Below are 19,076 nucleotides of genomic sequence, written 5' to 3' on the forward strand. Positions count from 1 at the left end.
TTTTACGGCGGCAGGTCGGCTCCCCTGCAGGAGAGCCCGTAGCTATACGTCGGCTCTCGTGCAGGCCACTAGGGGGCGTGCTAGGGCCGCTCGCCTCCCACTCCCGTGCGCGTGCCCGGCGGGCGCGATCGCCGCCGGGCTCACGCGATCGCTTGTTACAGAGCGGGGACCGGGAGCTGTGTGTGTAAACACACAGCTCCCGGTCCTGTCAGGGAGAGAAATGCTGATCTTCTGTTCATACAATGTATGAACAGAAGATCAGTCATTCCCCTAGTGAGGCCACCCCCCCTACAGTTAGAACACACCCAGAGAACATACTTAACCCCTTCCCTGCCCCCTAGTGTTAACCCCTTCACTGCCAGTGGCATTTTTATAGTAATCCAATGCATTTTTATAGCACTGATCGTTATAAAAATGCCAATGATCCCAAAAATGTGTCAAAAGTGTCCGAAGTGTCCGCCATTACTAGTAAAAAAAATATATTTATAAAAATGTCATAAAAATACCCCCTATTTTGTAAACGCTAAAACTTTTGCGCAAACCAATCAATAAATGCTTATTGTAATTTTTTTTTACGAAAAATATGTAGAAGAATACCTATTGGCCTAAACTGAGGAAAAAATGTTTTTTTTATATATTTTTGGGGTATATTTATTATAGCAAAAAATATTAATTTTTCTCAAAATTGTCGCTCTATTTTTGTTTATAGTGCAAAAACTAAAAACCGCAGGAGGTGATCAAATACCACCAAAAGAAAGCTCTATTTGTGGGGGAAAAAAGGATGCCAATTTTGTTTGGGAGCGACGTCGCACGACCGTGCAATTGTCAGTTAAAGCGACGCAATGCCGAATCGCAAAAAGTGCTCTGGTCTTTGACCAGCAATATGGTCCGGGGGTTAAGTGGTTAAGTTTGTAATAAAAATGTCATGGACAGAGACAAGCTTCTTTCTTTTTCTCTTTCTTTCTTTCTTTTTTTTCTTTGTGGCATGGCTCTGAAGGAATGGGAAAAAAAGCAAAGAGAAAATTCGAGATTTTGGGTTGTCACCAGAACAGGAAATAAAGGAGAAAGCTTCCAATGAGGACACTAGTTCTGATGACACCCAGGGATTATGTCTCCTTGGGGGATTTTTCTCACTTCTTTTTTGGCTAAGGAAGTGAAGGGAAATCCCCCCTCATTGGGGACACAGATGGCAAAGAAAACATACTCTATTTACTATTTTCCACGCATTTTGCCACATTTGTTGTATTGGCGTTTCACATTTTGGGGGGACATTTACAATAAATGGCACTACAAGCGTGAGGCAATTTTTTTTGCATGTTCCAGGGTTGTGTGGAAACGCGCATTTCTGTACGCATTACTGGAACACGCAGATTTGAACGGAGACTGATATGGTGGAAATTTGTCACATCGGCATGCGGTGTTCCGCCATATTTCCATTTTTAGCAGTTACCACGATACAAAAACTTGTGCGGAGCTTTATTTTAGAAGCAGGCAGACATGTGTAAGTGCGCATGTTTTCTTTGGATGGAAATGTTGGATTAAAGTTTTTAATCTCCTTTACTCCTGAATATGAATAGCTGTAAAAGGTGGATTGTCTATGGCTCTGATTAACTTCAAGAGGCCTGCGCTATAGCCGAATGACGGCTACAGCGCGGACCTGAATATCCAACTGGACGTCAATTGACGCCTTTGGGCGTTCCCCGCGCGCGCTCCAGAGCGCGCAGCGGGGAAACTCTGTGTTGGCCATGTCCCTTGGACACAGCCAATTACAGATCGCCGCGAACGGCTAATCAGAGTGGCCGTTTGCGATGCGATCTGTGCGGCCAATGAGAGATGATCTCTCATTGCCGGCTCTCACAGAGACAGCGTCCTGTCTCTGGAGAGGAGACCGATCTGTGTACCTTGTACATAGGGACACAGATCGGTCACCTCCCCCAGTCACCCCCCTTCACCTACAGTTAGAACACTATGCAGGGAATACATTTAACCCCTTCCTAACCCCCTAGTGTTAACCCCTTCCCTGCCAGCCACATTTATACAGTAATTAGTGCATATTTATAGCACTGATCGCAGTATAAATGTGAATGGCGCCAAAAATGTGTCAAAAGTGTCCGATGTGTCCGCCATAATGTCGCAGTCCCAATAAAAATCGCAGATCGCCGCCATTTCTAGTAAAAAAAAATAAAATAATAATAATAATAATAATTCTGTCCCCTATTTTGTAGGCGCTATAACTTTTGCGCTTATTGCGATTTTTTTTTTTTTACCAAAAATATGTAGAAGAATACATATCGGCCTAAACTGAGAAAAAAAGTGTTTTTTTTTTTTTAATTGGCATATTTATTATAGCAACAAGTAAAAAATATTGTATTTTTTTTCAAAATTGTCGTCCTTTTTTGTTTATAGCGCAAAAAATAAAAACTGCACAGGCGACCAAATACCACCAAAAGAAAGCTCTACTTGTGGGGAAAAAAGGACATCAATTTTGTTTGGGAGCCACGTCACACGTCCGCGCAATTGTCAGTTAAAGCGACGCAGTGCCGGAAGCTGAAATTTCACCTGGGCTAGGGGGGGGGTGGGGGGGGGGGGTATATGTGCCTAGTAAGCAAGTGGTTAATGAATAATGGACCATATACATATGAGTCCCTGGAAACCACAAATCTTTCCAAAGCTGCAGAAGACGCAACGAAAATAGCTGAGATTGCTACTTGTTTGTCAGGGAGATGGGGGGGGGGGGCACATTTTCTTAGAGGTGGCTCCCTACAATTTGTGGGTTATGGGGGGTCTCCCGCACACTTTCTGTTCCCTGTGGCTATGGAGATAAAGGGTCTCATTGTTTAATTGTTGTATCTGTTCTTTAGCTCCACAGAGGGCCATACAAGCCCAGAGGACCACGCCACCAACAAACCTGTCCAGGGGATTGGCAGGAAACCTCCAGGTATCAGCAACGTAGAAAAGATGCCTGCAGAGCCAATCCAACAGGTAGGTAGGATTCATCTGGACTGTCCGGGTTTGAAATTATGTGTCCGGTTTCAGTCTGCCTGAAAACCCAGACACATTATTCAGACTGGGCTGTGGCTCCCCAAGTAACTCAGATAGTCACACAAAAATCTGGGAGCTACAGGCCGCTGTTTGGGAACCGGTTCGGCATCAATGGGGCACTGGGGGGGGGGGGGATTGATGATGTCAGTAAAAGCGGTTTAGCCACATCCAGTGTTTGCTGCCGCGCGCCGCATTACCACTCTCCTTGGGACACCCAGAGATGTCCCAGGTCATTTATAATCCTATAGTGTATACTATGAAATAAAATGTGCTGCTAAAGCGTTCAGGTTTGGCTTGATGAAAAGGTGGCGACCCTAGTGATAACCTGTCAATGCCCACGAAGCTTGTGCAGTGGTCTGAAGATTTGAAAGCCCAAACCTTCTTCTATTTCTTTTCTTAGGGCTTATGGGATGGACCAGAGTGATTCTGATTGGTCACATGACGATTGCTGATTGGTTGCTTTGACCAATCGAATTCACTCTGATCTGTCCTGGAAGCCCTAAGGAAAGAAGTAGAAGAACAGGCCTTTCAAATTCCTGGACTGCTACACCAGCTGCATGGGCAGTGACAGCTCATCACCTAGGGAGGTAAGTACCGCAGGAACCAGGGAGAGTGTAGGGTGTTAGTTTACTTTTACATTTTGGGGTGAAAAAGTGAACTTACAGTTTAGGTTGGGTACAAATATATCTAGTAAAAAATGCACATGTATGAGAGAAGTGCCACAATTGGCTTGGGCAGCTAGTGGTTGATATAAAGATGAAATATTAATCTAGCAATACACATTGATTTCCTAACTGTGTTATCACTGCATCACTGTAACAGCCAGTATTATTTGCCAACTAATATAAAAGTCCAAATTTAATATGAAGATAAGACAGCCAGAAACTTCTAAAGCAGTTAAAAAACAAGGTCCTATAAACAATACAACGATGATTAAATCGGGAAAATAGCTGACTCATCACTTTTTTATTTTTAATAAAACATTTTTTGTTCAGAATCCTTAAAAAAAGAATATATAATGTGGACAAAGTAAGGAAGACAGAAGACCATATAAATAATCAAAATATAAATCAAACCTGTATTTATTAATCATAAAACGAAACATGTGCAATTCGTTTTGTTTCTAATTCGTTTAACGAAAATTCAGAAATTCGTTAATTACGAATTTTTGTATTTCCGAATTTTTTGTTTCTGAATTTTCGGACTTCCGAAAATTTTGAATTTACGAATTTTCGTATTTCCGAAAATTTGAATTTTCGTATTTCTGAATTTTTCAATTTTAGGACTTCCGAAATTTTGAATTTTCGGATTTCCGATTTTTTTTTCGAATTTTAGATTTTAGAATATTAGAATTTTAGAATTTTTCAAATTTCGCATTTTCAAATTTCGATTTTTCGAATTTCGAAAATTGAAAAATTCGAAAATTGAAAAATTCCAAATTCGAAAATTGAAAAATGTTTCAAATTTTGAATTTTCGAATTTTTCAATTTTCGAATTGAAACGTTCGAAAATTGAAAAATTCGAAATTCGAAAATTCAAAAAAAGTGGAAATACGAAAATTCGGAAATGCAAAAATTCTGAATTTTCGTATTTCAGAATTTTCGTATTTACGAATTTCGAAAATTCGAAATTGAAAAATTCGAAATTGAAAAATTCGAAAATTGAAAAATTCGAAAATTGAAAAATTTAAAAATTTTCATTTTTAAATTTTCGAAATTTTCATTTTCGATTTTCGAAATGTCGTATTTCCGAATTTTCGTATTTCCGAATATTTTCGTATTTCGAAATTTCGAAATTTCGAAAATTCGAAATTTCCGAAAATTCGTAAATTTCCGAAAAGTCATTTTTTTTGGTTCATTCGTTTTTTTTCCGGAAATTCGGAAAATTCGTTTTTTCCTTTTTTTGCTTTTTCGGAAATCCGAAAATTTGGAATTCGAATTTTAGAATTTACGAATTTTCGAATTTCCCGAATTTACGAATTTACGAAAAAAAGAATAAAACGAATAAAAGAAAAAAACAAATTTTCCGAATTTCACGAATTTACGAAAAAATAAAAAAGACGAAAATAACATAAAAGTGCACATGTCTACAATTTGAAAAATTCGAAAATCTTAAATTCGAAAAAAAATCGGAAATACGAAAATTCGTAAATTCGAAATTTCGAACTAGAAGGTATAGAAATAAATAGCATCTTACAATTATAACATAATAATCAATTTTTAATTTGTATAAAATCTTTATATTAGATTTCAAAGGCATTAAATTAGAATTCAGTCATTAAAATCTTCTTCCAGCAGAGGTCCATATTGCATGTTTTTTGCGATAACTCAGATCATTTACATCACACCGCCACTTTACGTCACAGTTCACACATAAGTCAGGTGCTAGCCCAGCTTGTAACATAAAAAAATAATTACAGACGGCTGCACTTCCAATAATTATTTTTATTAAAGCTTCATATGACAAATGGTTGACAGATGGAGGTAGACGCGTTTTGTGCAAATGTTAGTCATTAGCTATAGTAACTAGTCACCACAATCACCTATATACTGCTCTAATGTGTCATCATTAGGTTACAGGTGAACTAATCAATTAAAAACAGGTATCACAGGAAAAAAACAGGCTGCAGTACACGGTACACACCCTCAAATCTTATGTGAAGAGTTTGGCCCAGATCCACTGCCAGAAATAATCTGATACACCAATTGAACTCGGAGAAAACTCGACACATCAGTCAAAAATCATTGTATAGTAGCAACAACATATACAAAATAATAGAAAAAACAAACAAACAAGTATATATGTATTCATACACACAATCAAGTGTGTGTGTGTATATATATATATATATATATATATATATATATATATATATATGTGTGTGTGTGTAGCCTCGGATGAACGTCACTCGCTATATAAAGCTGCAGGAGATCCATTGAGACAAAGGAAGGGAATCGTGCAGTAATAGGTTGCTGGAGATGCACTAAAGTAAATTTGAAAAAAATCTAAAGAGAAAAAAAAAAAGTTACTGGTTGCTAGGACTGCTCAGTGTCCTAAGCAATAGGGTTGTCCCGATACCACTTTTTTGAGACAGAGTACAAGTACCGATACTTTTTTTCAAGTACTCGCCGATACCGAATACCGATACTTTTTTTTAATGTCACGTGACAGTGGTGGTATTTTTTTTATATTTTTTTTACAAATTTTATTTTTTTACAGTGATTTTTTTTTATTTGTTTTTTGGGGGGGGGGGGGGTTTATATTTATTGAATTTTTTTTTTTTCTTATCAGCCCTGTTGGGGGTCTTTGGTGAGATATCAGGGGTCCTAAAATACCTCTGAAATCTCCCCTTTAAGACAGAGAAAGGGACTAAGGACACAGATTCCCCAGTCCCTTTCTCTGCAGCCTCAGCTGAAATGAATGGAGAGAAGCTCCTCTCCATTCATAAACTGAAGCATCGTAAACACAGTTTACGATGCTCAGTTATGTGAATGGACACAGTCAGTGATCATTCGGAAAAGGTAGGAGCCGGGTTCAGCGGCTCCTACCTCCACTCTTCCTCCTCACAAATTGAGGGGGGAGAGCGGCGCGGACGGGGGGGAGAATAGCAACACGGACGGGGGGGGGGGGGTATAGAAGAGCGGCACTGACAGGGGGAGGAGAGAAGAGCAGCACTGACATAGGGAGAGAAGAGCGGCATGGAGCACGGGGGGGGGGGGGGGGGAAGACAGCACGGGGAGAAGACTTGCAACTCCCCTGACTGCCCAGGTATCGGCTGAGGCATCGGAGCATTTCCCCCGAGTACAAGTACTCGGGGAAATGCTCGGTATCGGTACCGATACCAATACTAGTATCTGTATCGGGACATCCCTACTAAGCAACCAATCACCCTCTTGCAGCTCCTTGCCTAGGACCTCCCAGCCTGCTGCCTCTCCTGTCCCTGGCAATGCTGCAAGGATAACAGTGTAGCAGCTGGGGGAAAGAAACAGGAGCTGGACCTACAGGGTGGCCAGGCAAGAAAGAAAGAGTCCAGGCTCCTAAGTGCTATGACTGCTGCGGTCCAGGTGGGACTGTCACAGTCCACCATTTAGTGATGCCTGCTATATTCCTATGCAGTACTGTAAATGGTCCTGATAAAAAAAGAAAAGAAAAAAAAAAAAATATATATATATATATATATATATATATATATATATATATATATATATATATATATATATATATATATATATATATATAAAACATCTTGCAGGCATTTTTTATTTTTTTTCATACTAGACCCTGCAACTAGCTTCAAAATTCCTTCATAAACCATTTGGCCACACTGTGAAGGATCTGGTATTTTGGTGCTTTTCTTATTACTTCACAAGCTTGACAGTATCTATATTGCCAATCAATCAGTATATTTACACGGTAGTGAGACCTCCAATTAAAATACTTGTGGTACTTCTCGTCATCTTTGTCTAACTCAAGGAGATAGTCAGCCAGCTCCTTGGCACTTGGAAAGTCATCGACATGAATGAAGGCATCGCCTGGGATAAAACGTTCATAGTTTTCCCGTGAAGTACCCAACACAACTGGCACAGCCCAGGAGCCAAAAGCATTTGACCACAATTTCTCAGTAATGTAATCCTTGTAATTAGAATTTTCGAAGGCCAAGTAAAATTTGTACTGAGATATAGTAGAATGGAAATTGTCCCAGCTGAGCTTTGTGTGTTTAGCCCCATAAATATCAATAGGAATATATTCTTTTAGTTCCTCATAATAAGCACTTCTTCGGACACCTGGATACCACTTGCTTACCACCCAGGCCACTAGTTTGGATTTTTCGGGAATTGTAAAGCTTTGCGGCTCCTTTAGTGTTTCGATCTGACCATATGGGACAAAAACATCGGAATCCTGACGAAACGTCAGTGTCATGTTGAACAAATTGTCCAACATGTCCACGTTTTTGATAATCAGTGGTGGCTCCACATTGGCCCACACCCAGTATTGGAAAATAGGTCGTGGCTGTTGAGGCAATAGGTTTTTGTTATACATTATCTCCACATGATGTATAATAACACCATCAGCAACGCTATATAGACTCCTGTCTGTTGTCATCTTGCAGCCAGGAAAACCAAAATCTTGGTGGCACCTGTCTAATGGGAAAGTGTATCCCCAAGGCCAGTGCCAAATCAGGATGAGAACCTCTTTCTCTTTCTTCAGATTGGGAATGACCTCTTTCTCTGTTATATTCTGGATCGATTTTTCCTGTATCACTGTCTTTCCTGCACATATTGCATTTCTTCTAGTTATATCCACAAAATTCCAGAAAAAGGACAGCAGAATAAGAAGCGACAGAAATATTATTATGGTTTTCTGGTTGAGACAAGCCAAATTCATTATGGTTCTGAAAGAAAGTAAAAGATATATTAAATAACATTTTCTGACATAGTCCCTTTTTTTTCTATTTATTCTGACATATAGATATATAATGTAAAAAAACTGTCCTTTTATTCTCAAAGTAATATTATGCTATCATGACTTAAAAGTTAAAAAAACTAAAATCCGTCTAATCCCCCGTTGAAGTCCTGTCGAGACGAAACGATCGTAGGGTGCCGTGACGTCATCTCGTTCCGTCCTGAACGCCGGCGGTGTTTTCGATCGAGTAGCGAGAGGCATTGGAACATTGGAGTGGAGTGATTACCGCTTTTACTACTTCTGTGCCCTAATCCCATCGAATAATTGTAAGTGCAATCACTTATTAAATCTACCTCTTTGAATACATAATACGCTATGAGAGTTCCTTTCTTCTTATCGTTCATGTATCTATCATGTATCTATCCCGGATCCATTGCTGAGCTCCATTCTGAACAACATACGGATTGGTTACAGGGAGACCTGACTTCCCATATGCTCCATGAGACTGATGCAAAGCAGTCTTTCTTTCTGGTAATCAGGCAGTCTTATCTCACGGGTGTAGTGTGGAGATCTATCCCAATAGCAGCAACTTGGAGTTCATCACATCACTTTTCTTGGCAGCTGTTTTTCTCACAAGAACTAATGCTGGACTATTTCACTTAACTTTTATCACTAAACGGGTTTTGAGGTCTTGTTCCTGTATCACACCAAACCTCTCCTAACTTTTCTGGTTCTATTCTCAAGTTTAGAATGAACTTTTATTTATATCATTTTTCATGAACTATATATTTATCACTTATCAGCGCTGCACTTATTTTTGTTTTTTTATGTTTTACTGAATTGTTGTACACAATTTTTTAGTGCCAGCAGCTTATTGTTCACGTATTCATTTGTTTTATTTATCAATTTATGCCAGCGCAGCGTCAGCCTTTTGTTTTTTTCTGTTTTTGTTATGACTTAAAAGTTGGCATGTAGTTCACGTATTTACAATGAATGCTAGTGCTAATACTACAGCATGCAAAGACATTAGTTCACATATTTACAATGATTGCTACTGCTAATTCAGGCCACAGCGGTGTGCAGTACCGCGTTTGGCCCGAGGTGGGGGGCGCCGGAGCCGAAATGCACGGAAAGGCCCGAGGACAGCTTGGCTGACCTCGGCAAACCTCTGAAAGGGAGTCTTTATGAGGTTTGCCGAGGTCAGCCGAACTGTCCTTGGGCCTTTCCGGCCATTTCCAAGGCTCTCCAAATTATTTTAGTTTCCATTGACTTCAATGGGGAAACTCGCTTTGATATGTGAGTACTTTGGATTACGAGCATTCTCCTGGAACCGATTATGCTTGTAATCAGAGGTTCCACGATATGTTTGTTTTTTCCAGAGTCATACTTACCTAGGCGGATGCAGCATCGGTCCCTTGCTGCAACTGATCGAGGGATCGAGCACCACTGATGGCTTGGTTCTCACAGCTCCCCGAGCAGAGAGCTGCTGACTGTCAATCTGCAGCTCTCTGCTCTGCCCCCCATGCTCATTGGAGTGCTGAGCTGTGGAGGGGCAGGGAGTATCGGTCTTGCTGAGAGGCTGAGATCAGTCCAGGTACCTGGTGGATCCAGACTTTATTGTCGTGATGCCACGGTGCCTGAACTGATTCCTGCAAATTAAGCAAAGAGTAAGGTGACCATATTTTGAAAATAAAATCCGGGGACATATATATATATATATTTTTTTTTACTAGTAATGGAGACTCTCTGCCAAGGCAGAAGAACAATGGAGCTGAATGGGCATGCACCCAAAACTGAGGGAATATTCTCTCCTCTCCGACCAGCACTTGACCATCAGATAGAGGCACAGATAATGGAAAAAAATATACCCCCCTAAGCCAGTAGGAGCGGGGGGTGTGTAATTCAGAATTTTTGTTTTTTTTAATTCTGCACTGACTCTTTGAAATTGCCCCAGCCCCTGTTCAAATCCAATCTGGGGACAAAACCGGGGACTTACTTTGTCCGGGGACAGTGTCCTCAATCTGGGGACTGTCCCCAGAAACCAGGGATGTCTGGTCACCTTAGCAAAGAGCTGACTATCTGTGTTGCTGTTAGAGAGGTTTCTCTTCACTTTCCAACCCATGGACGGGAAGTGAAGCAATGTCTTCAGCAGTCTCTGCCAGCAGAAAAACCTGTCAGGAGCTCGAACCTTCCTCCACTTTATCCTTGACTCACTTTAATTATAGTGTAAATGTAAAGCAAAGAATCTTAAGGAAGACACTGAACATGGCAAAACGTACGTCAGAGCGCAGGATCTGTCACTTCTGGGTCCTGTTTGATAGCCCACACAGACTATACATCCCAGAGTGAGACGCGGACAGCACGCCACCGCCGGAGGCCAAGCCATATCCGCACACGCTGTCTAAAACTTTCATTAAAATGACTACACTATGGGATATTCATATATGTCTCCCATGGAGTAATTTTTATGGGTGTCCGGGAGTAAAAGGACTTTGCTGTCCTTTTAAACCTGGTTGCTGTCGATCTGCTCCGTCAAAAAAGGGGGGGGGGGGTTGGAGTACTCTTCTGTATTTTTCAGCAGACCTGCTCAGACCTGGAGGTACGCGGGTATAAGCGAAAACAAGTCCATTTACACCCACCTGTCCAATGTCCATAGGAATGCATAAACTTTTCGAACAGGTCTGCCTGAAAAACTGATAGACGAACCTGATTGAAATGCCCATCTAAAAGGGGCCTTATAATTTTCCTTTAATGTGACTTCTCTATAAAATGATGGTAGAATATTATCTTATCACAATAAATGCTCTTCTATTCTTGAGGAGAAATTAACCACTTGCCGACCAGCCGCCACAGTTTTACTGCGGCATAATGGCATGGCTGGGTGAAACAACGCTTTGCCTTTTGGCCACGAGGGGCGCGCGCGCCGGCAGCTTGTACAAGGAGTCGATGCGAGTGCCCACACAGATCACGGTTCTCTCAGGGGAGAGGAGACTGATCGTGTGTATATACAATGTATGAACACTGATCTCTCTCTTCCCCTAGTCACTCCCATTCCCCCACAGTTAGAACATTTCTAGGGAACACAGTTAAAGGGGTTGTAAAGGTTTTTTTTTTTTTACGAATAGGATAGGAAGCATTAAGGTGAAAAAAAAACTGCCAATGACGGCCCCCCCAGCCCCCCCCCCCTCCGTTTTACTTACCTGAGCCTGTTTACCTGCTGCGCTCGCCCCCAACGTCCTCTTCTCCACCCAGTCTGGCCGTTGATTGGCTTGCGCTGCTGTCAATCACATCCAATGATGCGGCGTGCCGGGGGGCGGGGCCGAGTGATACAGTCGGCGGCTATAGTCGCCGGCTGTAAAACAGGAGCGCGCCCGCAAAAACTAACCCCCATGGGAGAGAGCTCCCATGAAGGGGGTTAGTTCTTGCAGGGAGGAGTCAAGACAGCCGCAGAGGGACCCCGGAAGACCAGGATCGGGCCACTGTGTGCAAAACGAGCTGCACAGTGGAGATAAGTATAACATGTTTGTTATTTTTATTTATTTATTTTAAATGGAAGCTTTAGTGTCCCTTTAACCTCATGATCGCCCCCTAGTGTTAACCCCTTCTCTGCCAGTGACATTTATACAGTAATCAGTGAATTTTTATAGCACTAATCGCTGTAAAATTGTCAATGGTCCCAAAAAGGTGTCAAAAGTGTCTGAACTGTCCGTCGCAATATCGCAGATCGCCGCCATTACTAGTAAAAAAAAAATTTAATAATAAAAATTCCATAAATCTAACGCCTATTTTGTAGACGCTATAACTTTTGAGCAAACCAAACAATATACACTTATTGCGATATTTTTGATAAAAAGAAATAAAAAAGGTAGAAGAATACACATCGGCTTAAACTGAGGGAAAAAAAATTGAGGGGGGGGGGGGGGAGAATGTGGAATATTTATTATAGCAAACAGTAAAAGATATTGCGTTTTTTTTTTCTAAATTGGCGCTCTTTTTTTGTTTATAGCGCAAAAATAAAAGCTGCAAAGGTGATCAAATAACACCAAAAGAAAGCTCTATTTGTGGGAAACAGCATCGCACGACCATGCAATTGTCAGTAAAAGTGGCGCAGTGCCGTATCGCAAAAAATGGCCTGGTCATTGAGCAGCCAAATCTTCTGGGGCTGAAGTGGTTGCTGGTTAAAAAACAAAAATTGAGATTGTGCACAGCTACCATTTATAAAATCTCCCTATATGGTAGCATATTTTCACTTTTTCAGTTCAGGTCCGCTTTATTTGCGAGAATCTTAAAAAAATGTATAAACATTTTTGAACACAAAGTACCAAACCTTCTGATAATCTTGATATAGGGTTATCAAGACAGGACCCGTTGACAAATACAAATCTTAGATACGGTAATTCATTGAATTGTTGAATTGTATCTGAGTCTACTACAACCAGGCTATTAAATGCATTCAAAACTTTCTTCAATTAACCACTTCCCGAAGGCCGTACGACTATATACGGCCGCAGGGTGGATCTACTACTCTGGGGCGCCGTGTTTTTACGGCCGCCCCTTTCCGCGTTCCCCGAGCGCGCAGCGGGGAACTTCTGTGCTGGCCGTGTCCCTTGGACACAGCCAATCACAGATCGCCGTGAACGGCCAATCGGAGTGGCCGTTTGCTAGGCGATCTGTGCGGCCAATGAGAGATGATCTCATATGTTTACGTCATAAGAGATCATTTCTCATTGCCGACTCTCACAGACAGCGGTGCTGTCAGGGAGAGAGGAGACCGATCTGTGTCCCTTGTACATAGAGACACAGATCGGTCACCTCCCCAGTCACCCCCCTTCCCCCACAGTTAGAACACTATATAGGGAATACATTTAACCCCTTCCTCACCCCCTAGTGTTAACCCCTTCCCTGCCAGTCACATTTATACAGTAATTAGTGCATATTTATAGCACTGATCGCAGTATAAATGTGAATGGTGCCAAAAATGTGTCAAAAGTGTCCTATGTGTCCGCCATAATGTCGCAGTCGCAATAAAAATCGCAGATCGCCGCCATTACTAGTAAAAAAAAAAATAATAATTCTGTAACTTATTTTGTAGGCGCTATAACTTTTGCGCAAACCAGTCGCTTATTGCGATTTTTTTTTTTTTACTAAAAATATGTAGAATACGTATCGGCCAAGACTGAGGATAAAAAAAAAAAAAAATATGAGCTATTTATTATAGCAACAAGTAAAAATATATATATTTTTTCAAAATTGTCGCTCTATTTTTGTTTATAGCGCAAAAAATAAAAACCGCAGAGGTGATCAAATACCACCAAAAGAAAGCTTTATTTGTTGGAAAAAAAGGACGTCAATTTTGTTTGGGAGCCACGTCGCACGACCGCGCAATTGTCAGTTAAAGCGACGCAGTGCCGAATCGCAAAAAGTCCTCTGGGCAGGAAGGGGGTTTAAGTGCCCAGTAAGGAAGTGGTTAACTGCAGAGAAATAGTATGATCTTGTATTTAGCGTCTGATCTTGTATATTTAAATACTTTGTTTTGATGGCAGTCTCAGAGCCTAACATAAAGAAATATGTGCCAAGTTATGTGCAGTATACCAACAATTTTTATAAATTAAAAGCATGATAATATACTAATTTAGATAAATACAATAAACAGTATAGGCTGGTGCTTACCAGATGGTGAGACCTTGTTGCTATAGAAGTCAAACGTTGCATAGGGGTAAGCTTCTGGTTGACAATACACAATCTCGTTTTACTTGAATATCCCCTTCACTCTGCTATTAGCAATAAATGGACACTCCTTTCTTTCAGAAACTGTCAGTTACCAGGTCGCCCTGTTAAAGTTTAACTATCTGCTGTCCGGGGGAACTTCAATTTTTTACACAATCACTGCTGGGCTAGTGTTAGTTTCTGGAATGAACAGGTTCAGGTAAGAAAAATGCATTCAGGTGAAAAACCTTGAGACTTTACAACCACTTTGGTGTCTTCTTATGAAACTGCAGTAAAATTCCGCTATTCAGTTCTCAGGCATTCTCAGGGGAGATCACTCTCCTCTGAGTGCCTGTTTATGAAGCTCCGTAGATCGGTTCTCATGTTGAGATGAGAAGCGATCTACAAACACCGGAAACTCCTGATGCCGCGTACAGACGGTCGTTTTTTGTGATGAAAAAAAAAACGACGTTTGAAAAAACGTCATTTAACCACTTGCTTACTGGGCACATAAACCCCCTTCGTTCCCAGGTGAAATTTCAGCTTGCGGCACTGCGTCGCTTTAACTGACATTTGCGCGGTCATGCGACGTGGCTCCCAAACAAAATTGACGTCCTTTTTTCCCCACAAATAGAGCTTTATTTTGGTGGTGTTTGATCACCTCTGCGTTTTTAATTTTTTGCGCTATAAACAAAAAAAGAGCGACAATTTTAAAAAAATATTTTTTTTTTTACTTGTTGCTATAATAAATATCCCAATTTTTAAAAAAAAAAAATATATATTTTTTTTCTCAGTTAAGGCTGATACGCATTTTTCGACGTATTTTTGTAAAAAAAAAAATCGCAATAAGCGACTGGTTTGCGCAAAAGTTATAGCGCCTACAAAATAGGGGACAGAATTATGATTTTTTTTATTATTTTTTTTTTTACTATTAATGGCGGCGATCTGCGATTTTTATTGGGACTGCGATATTGCGACGGACGTATCGGACACTTTTGACACAAATTTGGCGCCATTCACATTTCTACAGCGATCAGTGCTATAAAAATGCACTAATTACTGTATAAATGTGACTGGCAGTGAAGGGGTTAACACTAGGGGGTGAGGAAGGGGTTAAATGTGTATCCTGGGTGTGTTCTAACTGTGTGGGGGGAGGGGGGTGACTGGGGGAGGTGACCGATGCTGTGTCCCTATGTACAAGGGACACAGATCGATCTCCTCTCCTGACAGCACGTGGAGCTCTGTGTTTACACACAGAGCTCCATGTCCCTGCTGTGTTCCCGACGATCGCGTGTACCCGGCGGACATCGCAGCCGCCAGGTACACGCATCGGCTCCCGAGCGATGCGCCGTGACAGTGTTTACCCGCTGCGCGCCCCCCAGTGGCGCGCGCGGGTAATGCTTTCAAATGACGTCCAAAGATGTCCAGTTGGCACCTGAGAGCCGCGCTGTTGACGTCTTTTGTCAATAGCGCGGGTCTTAAGTGGTTAAAATGATCGTGTGTGGGCAAAACGTTGTTTTATGTCTTCAAAAATACGAGAAAAAAAAATTCAAACATGCTTGAATTTTTTGTGTCGTTTTTCAAAACGTCGTTTTTTGTTTCACAGAAATTGACCGTGTGTAGCAAAAAACGACGTTTAAAACAACGTTTTTAAACCCGCGCATGCCCAGAAGCTAGTTATGAAGCGAGCTTCAATGGAAAAAAGTGGTGAACGTAACCTCGCTTTGCTAGAGCATTGTGAAAAAACGATGGTGTGTAGGTAACGTCGTTTTTGAAAATTAAGTTTCAAAAACTTTGTTTTATTTCATGATTTAAAACTTCGTTTTTTTTCATCACAAAAAACGACCGTCTGTACGCGGCATGAGAACGGCTCCTCTCACTGTAATCTCGCGTGATGTAGCGGGATTACAGTATGAGAAAGTGAAAAATACATTATACACCACATATTTTTTTTTTTTTATAAATCTCTTTATTGATTTTTGATTTTTTTCCTTTCTCATATACAAATATACATTTCACATTTGCATTTAATAAAACCACATTAATACGGACATTCCATTACATACTTCACATCTTATTCCCATTTACCTCTTTCTTATCCCTTTCTTCCATTGCTGTAGTTCCTTCCCACTTCCGTGCCTCCCTACCACATTTTCTATCCAATTTGCCCATATTTTCTTATACTTTTCCCAATTTCCTCTGTTATAATATGTCTCTTTATACAGTCACAGATTATTGTTTATCAGGTTTTTCCATTGCGCCACAGAGGGGGCTTCCACTTTTTTCCAATTTAACACTATGGCCTTTCTTGCGTAAAAGAGCAGCAAACCCACCTGTATTCTTTTTTTCTCTGGGGGGCCATAGTTTCCTCTACAAGTCCTAACAGGCAGGTCCCTGCCTCCAACGTCACTTCCTCAATTACTCTCAGGACCTCTCTCCAGAACCACCTTATCTTTGGACAGGCCCAGAATATCAGCCGGATTCAGGTAGAGCGGCGCTTCTTTAGTTCGGCGTAGCTCATCCCATTTGCACTACGCCGACGTAACATAGTGAGGCAAGTACTGTATTCACAAAGCACTTGCCTCCTAAGTTACGTCGGCGTAGCGCCATTCGACCAGCGTAACCCCGCCTAATTCAAAATAGGCAGGTAGGGGGAGTGTTGTATGGTAATGAATCGTGACCCCATGTAAATGAAGGCCATTCGTACGACGCATGCGCTCGCATGCTCAGAATTACGTCGCGAATACTCCCTACGTCACGACGTCGGCTCAACGCTTTTGACGTGAACGTAACCTACGCCCAGCCCCATTCACGTATGCTTACGCAAACAACGTAAAATACGACGGCTGTTCCGTCGTCCATACCTTGCATGGGCTGCGCCATCTTTTTGGTGGTTTATCTTTACGCCGGCGTATGTCTTACGTAAACATTGTATCTTACTGCGATGGGCGTACGTACGTTTGTGAATCGGCATATCTTGCTCATTTACATATTCTAGGCGTAAATCAACATACACGCCCCTAGCGGCGAGCGTAAATATGCAGCTAAGATACGACGGTGTAGGAGACTTACGCCGGTCGTATCTTAGCAACAGAGAAGCGTATCTCAGTTTGAGAATACGCTTAAAGATACAACGGCGCGGATTCGGACTTACGACGGCGTATCTACTAATACGCAGTCGTAAGTATTTCTGAATCTGGCTATATATGTATAAAGTTCCCTGGAATGCCTGCGCATCTCCAACAATTTTGAGGATTTGATGGAAATATTTTAAACAGTTTATAGGGTGTATAGTAGCTCCTATGTGTTATTTTAAATTGGATTAATTTGTCTCGAAGTGAGACTAAGATCTGAAATGGGAATTTGTATATCTCCCCCCAATTTTCTGATGACAATTTTGGGATGTCCCTCAACCAACATTCACATAATTTATTCATATCTGGTGGTTCTATTTTTACTAAATGGGTGTAAAGAGTTGAAGTCAACCCTTTTTCCTTTCTCTTTCTCACCAGTTGTTCTAGGTCTGTTTCTATTACCTGTGGGATGCCCCTTCACTGCCAGTCATATTTACACAGTAATCAGTGCATTTTTATAGCACTGATCGCTGTATAAATGTAAATGATCCCAAAATAGTGCCAAAAGTGTCTGATGTGTCCACCATAATGTTGCAGTCACGATATAATTATTAAAAAAAAATGCCATAAAACTACACCTATTTTGTAGACGCTATAACAGCCTTCCCAGAAGAGTTGAAGCTGTTATAGCGGCAAAGGGTGGGCCAACTCAATATTGAACCCTACGGACTAAGACTGGGATGCCATTAAAGTTCATGTGCGTGTAAAGGCAGACGTCCCAAAACTTTTGACAATATAGTTTATATCTGCCCAATGGGGTTTTCAATGTGTGCGCATGCAGCAGAGTGTTGAGTGCTGAAGTGCTCTCTCTCCACACTTTTGCATTAGTGACCAATGACAGGGTTAATTAACCCCTGCATGCTGCATTACAATGGGGTTAAATAACACTACCACTAGCCACTAATGCAGCATGAAGGGGCTAAGTAACACTTCCAGTGACCACCACTATATTAGTGGCCAGTGGCAGTGTTATTAACCCCATCAAGATGTATTAGTGGCCAGTGACCGTGTTAATTAACCCCTTTCTACTGCATTAGTGGCCAGTGGCAATGTTAATTAACCTCTAGACACCAAAAAAGTGAAGAATAAAATAACTTTATTAAAGTCTTCAATGCATAAAACGTACCAGTATCACAGCTCCAGACCTGAGAACAGTTAGCACATTTCACACAGTGCTAAGTAACCCATTTGTGCTGCATTAGTGGCAGTGTTACCGTAATTATCTCTGTCATGATGCATTAGTGAGCCAGTGGTGGTGTCAATTAACCCCTTCATGCTGAGTTATAAAGGGTTAATAATAATTGCCGCTGGCCATTAATGCAGCACCAGGGGGTTAATTACTACTGCCACTACCCAGCAATGGGGAGGGATGTTTTAAATAGTACTGCCTCTGACCATCAATCGATCTCTAAGGGCTCTTTCACACTGGGCGGATCAGTAATGATCCGCCCCGTGCACCTCCGCTTGCTCAGCGGGGATCGTTCCGCTGATCCCCGCTGAGCCGGCGGATGACAGGGCGGTCCCCGCACACTGTGCAGGGACCGCCCTGTCTTTTCTCCGCTCCCCCTATGGGGGGATCGGTTGAACACGGATCGTCTGTCCATGTTCACCCGATCCGATCCGCCAGACGGAAGGAAAAGTAGGTTTTTCCTCCGTCACACTTTGGCGGATCGAGCGGGCATGTCACCGCTGACATCCGCGGCTCCATAGAGGAGCACGGAGCGCCCGTACAGGTCCGCAAAAAAACCTGACAGACGGACCTGTACGGGCGCTCAGTGTGAAAGAGCCCTT

At 41.6% G+C, this 19,076-nt stretch overlaps 1 protein-coding gene across 2 annotated transcripts in view; it reads right to left on the reverse strand.

The window, feature by feature from the left end:
• The window catches only part of LOC120913454 (cytochrome c oxidase subunit 7A2, mitochondrial-like), a 35,792-nt gene extending 21,512 nt beyond the window's left edge, over nucleotides 1-14,280 (reverse strand). The window contains exons 1-2 of one of the 2 annotated variants that reach the window (XM_040323386.1): nucleotides 14,116-14,280; nucleotides 7,289-8,434 (exon numbers count right to left, since the gene is read on the reverse strand). In XM_040323386.1, the coding sequence (XP_040179320.1) occupies nucleotides 7,336-8,427 (1,092 nt within the window). In that variant the 5' untranslated portion in view covers nucleotides 8,428-8,434; nucleotides 14,116-14,280 and the 3' untranslated portion in view covers nucleotides 7,289-7,335. Of the gene's footprint in view, nucleotides 1-7,288; nucleotides 8,435-14,115 lie in introns of those variants that run through there. The other variant, XM_040323387.1, reaches the window with a different exon arrangement.
• Nucleotides 14,281-19,076: the final 4,796 nt, after the last annotated feature.

Source organism: Rana temporaria, chromosome 9 (genome assembly GCF_905171775.1).
Source record: "Rana temporaria chromosome 9, aRanTem1.1, whole genome shotgun sequence".
NCBI classification, from domain to species: domain Eukaryota; kingdom Metazoa; phylum Chordata; class Amphibia; order Anura; family Ranidae; genus Rana; species Rana temporaria.